The sequence below is a fragment of the Choloepus didactylus genome, chromosome 2 (genome assembly GCF_015220235.1).
Source record: "Choloepus didactylus isolate mChoDid1 chromosome 2, mChoDid1.pri, whole genome shotgun sequence".
NCBI classification, from domain to species: Eukaryota; Metazoa; Chordata; class Mammalia; order Pilosa; family Megalonychidae; genus Choloepus; species Choloepus didactylus.
In genome coordinates this window covers 55,833,424-55,842,969 of record NC_051308.1, presented here as the reverse complement: position 1 = coordinate 55,842,969, position 9,546 = coordinate 55,833,424, and the positions used below count along the sequence as shown (strand labels likewise).

The 9,546-nt window shown below is 46.3% G+C and overlaps 1 protein-coding gene across 1 annotated transcript in view; it reads right to left on the bottom strand.

Annotated features, from left to right (window-relative positions):
* Positions 1 to 2,385: 2,385 nt before the first annotated feature.
* Positions 2,386 to 9,546, bottom strand: part of LOC119511636 (non-histone chromosomal protein HMG-17-like) — a 34,267-nt gene continuing 27,106 nt past the window's right edge. The window contains exons 2-3 of the mRNA XM_037806141.1: positions 4,121 to 4,127; positions 2,386 to 2,870 (exon numbers count right to left, since the gene is read on the bottom strand). Of these exons, the coding sequence (XP_037662069.1) occupies positions 2,531 to 2,870; positions 4,121 to 4,127 (347 nt within the window). The 3' untranslated portion in view covers positions 2,386 to 2,530. The remainder of the gene's footprint in view (positions 2,871 to 4,120; positions 4,128 to 9,546) is intronic.

Below are 9,546 nucleotides of genomic sequence, written 5' to 3'. Positions count from 1 at the left end.
TCACAGCAGCCTGCCATTCTATAGCATTTGCACCATGCAGATACAATAGACTTAAATAACCTCAAGAGCATAGTTAATAATAAAATGTAGTAAAATAGTTAGGAAGTGACAAATTTTGAGTATTTATTACCTTTGCTTTCAATATAACATTAATTGTAAGTTTATATAATTTACTTTTTAATAGTGGCTATGTTTAACAACTGGCTCATACTACTGTCCCCAGACGGGACTGTTGATTTTATGCGAGCCTTGTGGGTAAAACAAGGGCATTTCTTTCTGTGTGTCCACTTTTTCTCCCTTCTTTAACCTCCCTGTGCCCCCTATCCCCCTATCATATAGGACATTTCTCCCATATGCCCCCTTGTATGGATGGTATTGAGAAAAACAAGATCAGGGCAGTAGTAACACTTTGCATCCTATGGAAACTTACAGTTTACTAAGCCCAAATCTCATATTAATTCTCATAGCAATTTTGTGAAGTCAGGTAGGTGGAGCAGTGAGGTTCGTGGATGGACCATTAACAATGGGTCAGCAAACTTTTTCTGTAAAGAGCTAGATGCATAAATACCTTAGGCTTTGAGGGCCATAGGTCTCTGCTGCATCTAGTTGACTCTGCTGTAGTAAGTTGAAAGCAGCCATAGACAATAAACAAAAGAGAGCGACTATGTTGCAATAAAACTTTGTTTATGGACCCTGAAATTTGAATTTCATATAATTTTCATGTGTCACAAAATATTATTTTTCTTTTGATTTTTTTCCCCAGCCATTTAAGAATATAAAAGCATTCTTCACTTCCCCGGCATATAAAAAACAGGCCCTGGGCAGGAATTGGCCTGCAGACCGTAGTTTAGCTGCCTCTGATTTAACAAAAGAGGAAATTAAGCTTGAAGAGGTTAAGCGACTTGTTCCAGTTGATATAAACCAGCAGAAGTTGGGGCTGGCGTGGTTCCGAGTGCACTAACTTTCCACTAACCCAACCCTGCCACAGAAAGGAGCCACTTCTGTGCTTCAGCACACCCACAGGGACCCACAAGTGAGTGCTCCACTCTGGATCATCTGCATCTCCTGGGTCACCTTCCATTACTGCCTGTCTCTGACTCTGACGTGGTGCGTCTTCTCATGCATCCGAGTCAAATGGAAAAGGCTTTGGACAAAGTGTAGTTACAGGCAGTTGGTGCCCCTGCTCCCTCACTGTCTTCAGGGCTGTTGGTTTTCTGATTCTGTCCTGTGTTCTCCCAGCTAGTCTTGAATTTCCACAAAGTAAGGACTGCTCATCTGTTCATTATTCTGTATGCTCAAGTGTCTGGTCCAGGACTCTTCCTGCCAGAGACTTGGAAAAGAATTCAGTCGCTAATGGCTAGGCTCCCTTCAGGCCCCCATGGTGTGAGCAGGAGGTGGGTGTGCGCTACATGTGTGATGCATGTTTTCCCCAATATTTTATTAAGAAAAAAATTAAGCATCCAGAGGAGTTTAAAGAATTATACAGTGAGCATACCTATGCCCACCATTTGATTCTGTAATTAACATTTTACTATATTTGCTTTATCAATATCTGTCTGCCTATCCATCCATCAGTCCATTCTTTTTGATACATTCCAGAGTAATTTGCAGACATTGATACACTTAACCTTTAAACACTTCAGCATCATATCACTATCTAGAGTTCAGTATTTACTCAGGCTTCTTTTTATTTACTTTTTGACCTGGTATAGTTTTTTTTTTCCAAGCCAAACTGTATCCAGCTTTATTAAAGATACTTTAATAAATAATCATGGTATGTCAGACAGGACAAGGGCAGACAGTCAGGAACAGTATACAACAACTTTCAAACTCCCTTCTTCAATGGGCTACCAAAATCAGAAAGCCACAATAAAACCCAATGAAGTCTTCATTTGATGCTCTGAACAGGGAAAGTTTAGAGTGAGGTTTGACATTTCACATTTAACATGTTGTTTGACAACTTTTCACTAGCTGACCCTGACTTTCAGGAAATGAAATGGAAATGGCAGAATTATCAGTTTTAAGATCCACAATCTAAACAAGGACTCACTGCTCTTTTGTAAGATGCCATCTCAGGGGCGTCACTGGAAGGTCCAAATTGCCTGACATTCTGGTAACCAATTCTTTTAGGTCAGACCCCAACAGGTTTAAGGGAGCCAAGTCTATGCTGAAGGCTGAGAGGGAGAAGAGGACATAAAAACGAATTTTAGTTTTTCCATACCACAAGGCATTTGTGCCAAGGTGGCTAATGTGTCAACATCAGGGAAACCCATCCCCTGGGAGTAAAGAGGAAGTCTTTCAAAATTAGAGGGCAAAGGTGTTTTCTTCCCTATCAATCCTGCTTCAGAGGCATTCTATTAGTGACATTTGCCCCTTCACCAAAAAACAACAATGAAGTGTTCTGTGTGCTAACAACATAGCTGGAAAAAAAAGTAAAACAAAATTCTGCATTTTTATAAAACTTGATAAAAAATAGTATTTCAAACTGTACAGTCACCAGAAGTACACAGTTATCAAAAATGCACACACTTCACTTGGCATCTCCAGCACCTTCAGCTTTCTGTGCCTGGTCTATTTTGGCATCTCCATGTTGTGCAGGGTTATTCCCATCCTTGCCAGAATCAGCTTTCCCCTTTTCCCCTTTGGGTATCTTCTGTCCCTTCTTTGCAGGGGCCTTTTTAAACTTGGGTTCTGGCTTTGGAGGAGCAGGTTTAGCAGATAACCTTGCAGATCTTCTCTGTGGCTCATCTTTTGCCTTGGCTTTACCTCCTTTGGCATCCCCTTCAGCCTTTCTTTTGGGCAAGATGGTGATGGCAGTGGTATGTAGGCACCGGAGGCGGGGATGCAGTGGTGTGTGGGCTTTGTTCAGTCTGGGGGTCGCTCTCGCCTCATCACACTGCTCGACCTGGTATAATTTTAATAGATGCTGGAGGTTGCTTCCAGAAAATATGAACTGTTACCTGAGTATTTCCTAGTAATAGACAAGGCTTTGATAACACAAATACCTTTGGTGAAGGGCACTCATTAACCACCCAGTGGTACCTGGAGTAGTGGAAATAGTCAGAGCCCAGGACTGGGATTAAGTCCTTGCTCCTCCTCTGAATGGTGTATATTCTTGGGCAAGTTTTGTTGTTGTTTTTTCTCACACTCTCAGAATCTCTTCACATGTCAAAATGTGGGTACAAATACCTACCTTGGGATACTAATTGTGAGGATTACAAATTAAGTAGGTGAATTTCTTGGTTAACAGTGTGTGATAGACTTATGTGATTGAGATATTAACTGTGTCCACTTTCCTGATGGTAAACCTGTCACAAAAGAATAGGAGCAATTTCTAACTTCACCCCAACTGCACACCCGGAACTTCATCCAAGCTTTGAGTACTAAGGTCTCATCCCCAGTCAAACTTACCAGCTTCTTTGTGTTTCCACTTAGATTTTAAAAGACAAAACAAAACAAACTCAAGATCTGAAAGCCTTCCCTGGGAATGAGTTGGCTCCGCCAGGGAGGGGAGGGAGGAGGCTGAGGCTTGGTCTGGAATTAGGGAGCGGTTGGAACCTGGGGGGAGGGTGGGAGGAGGGAGTGGAAGGGTGTGGGGCAGGTTCTGTGAGCCAAGGAGACCTGCACCCCAAACCCCTGCAGCCCCCTGGACATGACAGAGCCTCTGACTGGTTCTGGGTGACAAAGGCCGATGGGCATGGAGGGAATAGATGCTGTGAGTAGCAGTCACTGCCTCAAATGGACCCTACAGGTTCAGACAGTGGGTGGAGGCCTTTCCCCAAGTGGCTTGAATTGAGCAACCATCCCAAACACTGGACTCACCTTAGGGAGGGGAAGGGTATTCCAAGAACAATGGAACATCCCACCAATTCAGTAGGTTGGATCTCGGAGTCAGGTTTAATTTAAAAAATTAACAATCTATCCTTACAGTGTTCATTCCCTCTTTCTTCCAAAATGTCAATGTCTTGATAGCACCACAGGTTGTGCTGATGGGAAATGGTTACTAGGTAGAAAGGGAGTTAGGGCTCTAGAGAGGTTCTTCTCACCTTTTGGAGAGATTTTGGTCAGAGAAAGACCTGAAAGCCACTGAAAAAGAGTGATCTGGCTCAAGAGCTCCTACCTGCCATCTGTGGGGAGGAAGAGAGCCTGAGGAAGAGGCCAAGGGCAGATGATGGGGAGCAAGAGAGGGACACCAGCATCTGGAATCCCCTACCCGTCTATCTCACAATGAAGCACAGGCTTTCCTGCTTCCCTTTACCTCCCAAGCTGCTTTTTCCTGTAGCTTGTCTACTGGGGAGTAAAAACCAAATGGAGCGTAAAAAAAATTCAGCAAAAATAATTACAGGTTACAACAAATCAATTGGAACTGTGTAAATAGCCTTCAGGCAGGTAGCAGAGTCAGGGTTCTTCAGCTTAACACCCAGCCCTCCCATGGCAGCTCCAGTGTGGGTCCTGGCATGGGGAGAGCCCTATATGTTAGCCCCTACCCTGTCCTAACCAGCTGCATGACTGTGGGCAATCAAACCCACTCTTCCTAGTCTCTGCTTTATCTCCTATAAAATGGAGATGGTAGTTACACTTTCTCAGTATACCTCATGGGTTGTTGAGGGTCGAAGGAGATAACTGACGTGAAAGTGCTCTGGAAGCTGTATAGGGCAAGACAGTTGGGTCATCTTTTAATCTTCTAATATTTCTTGAATCCATCCTCTTCGTTCCATCTTTATGAGCCCTGCCTTGGACCAGCTCCTGCCATCTCTCATCTGGGTTGTTGCAATAGCCTCTTACCTGCTGGTCTGAACCCACTCTAGCCCCACCTCAAATCTCTTCCTTCAGACTGCCAGCCAGCACGATCCTCTAAAATCAAAAACCTGATCATGTATCCTTGGTTGTCTAATCTCTGAGGACTGGAGGGATCCAACTAAAAGTAGTTTGGGTTAAGAGAAAGGAGTAGAGCTGGAGGGAGGTGTGGAAACTTAGTTGGACCAATTCAACAAGTTTTCACTGAGCATGCTGCCCTGAGTGCCATGAGGGCTTATAAGGAATCTATCACAGTGTCTTGCCCTTGTGTTGCTTACCAACTCTATGTGGAGACAGCATTTGCAAATATGAAACAAATTGAGAACAATTAAATGAAAAGTTGTGTGCTTCTAATTGTAAGATACTGAAGGAGAGACCCATGTCCACTTCAGAAATCCAGGGAAACTTGTAGGTGAAGCTCATGGCAAAGTCCAGTTTTGAAATGGGACTACAATGAAGAGAGAAGGCTGGGTCTTAAGGACGGGGTAATCAGCCTGGGATAATACTTGGGAGCTGGTGGAGGGGTTGGCAGGGTCGAGACTATGTGGTGGGGAGAAGGGAACCTGTGCCAGGGTGAGCTGGCTGGACTCTCAGAAGGCTGGCTGGGTGGTGGAGCCAAGTGAAGCAAGATTTCAAAGTCTAGCCTGAGGAAATGAGATCTAATTTAGGCTAAATGTGGATAATCTGATGAATTACCGATTTGCTCAATGGATAATTTCATAGCTCAGAAGTGGAGGAAGCAAGGAAGAAATTACTGCTCTGGACTTAACTCTGACCAGCTCCAAGGAACACTTGTGGCAATAGGGTGACCAGAGCCTTTGGAGAGAGTGACTGAGTCATTCTGCAGCGGCTCACAGACGGCAAAGTCATCCTGATCATGTGCAGGCATTGGTGCTAAGCTTGAGGAGAAGGCATCTGAAAAGGGCCTGCTTTGGATAAAGCTCCTAGGAGATTGGGAGACTCTGAAAATGGAAATCTGCAGTACAGTCACAAATAATTCCAAAGAAAGAAAAGACATCTTCCATTCCCTCCAACACACGAGTGTGTGCACGCACACATACACAAACACACACACACACACACACACGCGCGCGCGCGCGCAGCTCCTTGTCTCTGCTCCTGGTAACTGTCATTAGGCATTCAGGCAGTTAATTCTCCTAGAGCACCACTGAGAGCACCAGGAGCCTTGTAGAGTTGCAAATGGAATGGCATTGCAAGGCTCAGTGCAGAATCCCCTGGGGGAGTCGATAAGGACTTGGGTTTCTCCTCCCTCGGCCTCTGCAGGAAGCTCTTTTCCTTCCCACCTCCATTGCAATCTACCCTCGCCCAGCCCCTGGCTCCTGGCTCCCAGCCCTCCTCTGGCTGTGGCCCACGTCTCTGGCCATGCCCACCCTCTCTTGGTCCCACTTCAAGTCCCTGATCTGAGAAAGAAAGGCCCAGGGCCCTGTGCTCTTTGGAGAAAAAGAGGGCAGAGGGACAAGATGGCTGGGAAGTAGAGCCTAGAGAGAATCCCAAGCCAGACACAGTAACTCCCCTTCCCACCAGCTTTAGACCAAAACAGCTCACAAGGAAGTAAGGATACAGTCCCCCCACCCCCATTATAAAAGTTCTTCTTGCCCTCTAAAGCACAGTGCCTGCTAGAGAGCAGGCATTTCAGCCCTGAGTGAACGAGTGAATGTTTGAAATACTTCTCAAATGCCCACCCTGTGCCAAGCCTTTATTCCAGACACTGGGGGTATCTTAGGGAACCCCCACACTCATCGAGCTTGCAATCTAGTGATGGGAGAAAGGCAATAAACAATAAACATAATAAACAAGTAAATTATGTAGTATATTAGAAGGTGATAAGTGTTATAGGGAAAAATACAGAGCAGGGTAAGGAGGACGGAAATGGAGAGTGTTGCAGTTTTAAACTAGATGGTCAGAGCAGACTTCATTGAGAAGGTGACAACTAAGCAAAAACTTGAACGAGGTAAAGGAGTAGCCACCTCCTGGGAGAAGAGTACTGCGGGCAGTGGAAACAGCTGGAGCAAGGGCGGAGGGGGCTTGGCATGTTGGAGGCACAGGAGAAGGTGGGCATGGCCAGAGACTTGGACAGAGCCAGAGGAGGTTCTGAGAGCCAAAGGTCAGGGGCTAGTGTGGCTGGAGCAGAGTGAGGGCAGGAGATGAGCTCGGAGAGGGCAGATATGTCAGCTTCCACATGGATGAATAACTGAGTTCACGCTCTGCTCAGGGACACCTATCATTGGGGTCTTCTTTGATCACTCTTTATAAAACAGCTCCTCTAGCCCCAGCACTCTCTATCCCTTCACTCGGCTCTATTTTCTTTACTCTCACCACCATCTGGCATGCTATGTGTTTATTCGTTTGTGTCTCCTGCCTCCCCACAGAAAGGTGTAAGCTTCATGAAGGCAGGAACTTTACCTATTTGTTCATTGCTCTATCCCCAAGGCCTGGGCTTGTCATAGATGCCCAATTTCATGTCCCAAATGTCAGACTCCTGGTGAGTGGAAAGAGGACAGGAAGCCTTCCACACCTTGCAAAAGCTGCTCTTTATTTTCTGGGCTGAAGGAAGCCCCATCTGACCCTCACTGATTATTATCATCTTGAGGGGAAGTCCAGAGTGATGTGCCACAGGGCTCTTTCCTTGGACTTGACTGGTTGAGGGCAGGGATGGGGATGAGCAATGCAGGCAGAGTTCTCTGTAAGGGCTGTCCTTGGACCTTCCTTATATGCAAGTAGATATTTTTCTTTTGTTTGTCAGCAAACATTTTTGGGACACTTACTGTGTACACAGCTCTGAGTTTACTGACATGGGTTGGGTAGAGAAGGAGGGAGGGGCAGTTGGAATGGGGCCACCCTAGCCGTATCTAGCCCCCAGCCAGGCTTCACTGTGCAAACAGGTATGCTATGCCAGGTGCACGCCAGGCCCTGGGGATGTGAAGATGAATAGCACAGTGCCTGCACTCAATCAAGTTGCTGACAATCCAGTGGATGTGAGAGACCTGTAAACAAATATCCATAAATCCACCGTGATAAGGGCAATGACAATGTATTCAGGGGACCCAAGGGAGGGTGCAGGAAAGGTCTCAGAGAGGAGTTGAATTGAAAGTGGAGCGATGTGTCACCTTGTGGTCTAGTTTGAAGTGTCCACAAATGCTTTTCTTGCTGAAGCCTGGCATGGGGAATGGTTGTATGGGTTAAGCATTGTCCTCTCCCTATGGCCTAAAAATAATTCATACTCCTGAAAAAGTAACGTACAACACAATTCTAACACCTTCTTTCATGAGAGGAGATCAGGTGCTGTGGGGATGAGGGTGGAGGGCTGCGATGGAGAGAAAGGAGTGGGTGAGGGGAGGGGCCCTTGTCTCCAGTTCTCTGCACCCTCCCCACTTCCAGTGCTCTCTGCCTTTAGGTGTCAAGGCCTTCATACTAGCTGGGGGATTCTCTCTTCTACCACAGGGAAAGATTTGATAAACACATTTACTCTAATAGGATGATCTGGGCTCTCCTCACAGCTATGCTATCTTCTCCTTCTTGATACATCCTCTGTAAAAGTCCCATCTCCATATGGCCCGATGTGGCTGCCTGAGCCCCTTGCTCACTTCCTGCCTCTGGGGCCGCCCCCCACCTGCCATTTCCTAGATTTACAGTTAGGACCTGATGAACATAGGGTTTCTTGATTTTAGCAGGAATTGGACAAAGTCTCCCATAACTGTCTTTGTGGACTAGCTAAAGGAATAAGTTGGATGTGAGTATATTAGATGGAGACGTTGTTGTTTAAATAGCCAGAAAGAGCTTTGATTATTGTCATCCCAAAGGGAAGTCCATAGTGACATACCACCGGGCTTTTTCATTGGCCTTGACTTTTTCAATATTTTAACAGCGGCTTGGATAAAGACTAAATGACACAAAGCTTAGAAGAAAAGATAATACAAAGATCGACAAAATCAGATATCTAAAGACAGGAGAGGCAAACCAGATGGTCTGCCGGATGACCCAGGAGGCTCTCCCTGTGGTAGCCTAGCAAAATGCTGGATCAATAGGAGGGCTGCAAGGCCTCAGGCTGGAGCCAAAGCTGATATGCAAACTCCTCACATAACCTGCCTTGGGGAACAGGCTCTTTCTGCTGCCACAAGGTTGTAAACAGATTGCAAAGCTCAGGATCAAGCCAGGAAGGTGAGTCGATCCCCTCCCACTTGCATCGCTAAAAGTCAAGGCACCGGGGCACCAGGGTCCCTTTCCTGGAGTGCACAAGCACACACACGGCACTCCGTGGGATGGCAAGAGTCGGGGAGGCCCATGTCCATCCTGCCAGCCGTGAGCCTGAGAACTTCTGCTTTGAGTCTCTATCGTGTCATCTGAGGTGTTTATTCTTGCCCCTTGCTCCACATGAGTTAAAACAGCAAAATAAAATATTGTTTAGGCAAATATAGCACATTTAGGCTAAAACAATCAATTATGAGTCCGGGAATGGGGAGACTTGACTTTACAGCTTGAGAGAGACCCATAAGTTCAGTGGACTCTGCAGGAGTCAGGGGAGTGACCCGGTGGCTGATGAGCCCATGTGGTCGGTGGCTTCATTAGTAGATGCAGTGTCCGGATCTCAGGAGGGGACATGAGTCCGTCTTGCCAGCCCGCCCCCAGACAATTGAGCTTCGTGCTGCCCACTGAGAAGAGGCGGGGCTGATAGCTGCGTCTGGCGAGCAGGCAGAACACTTACCAGGCTAGTGGAGCAGCCAAGAAAAG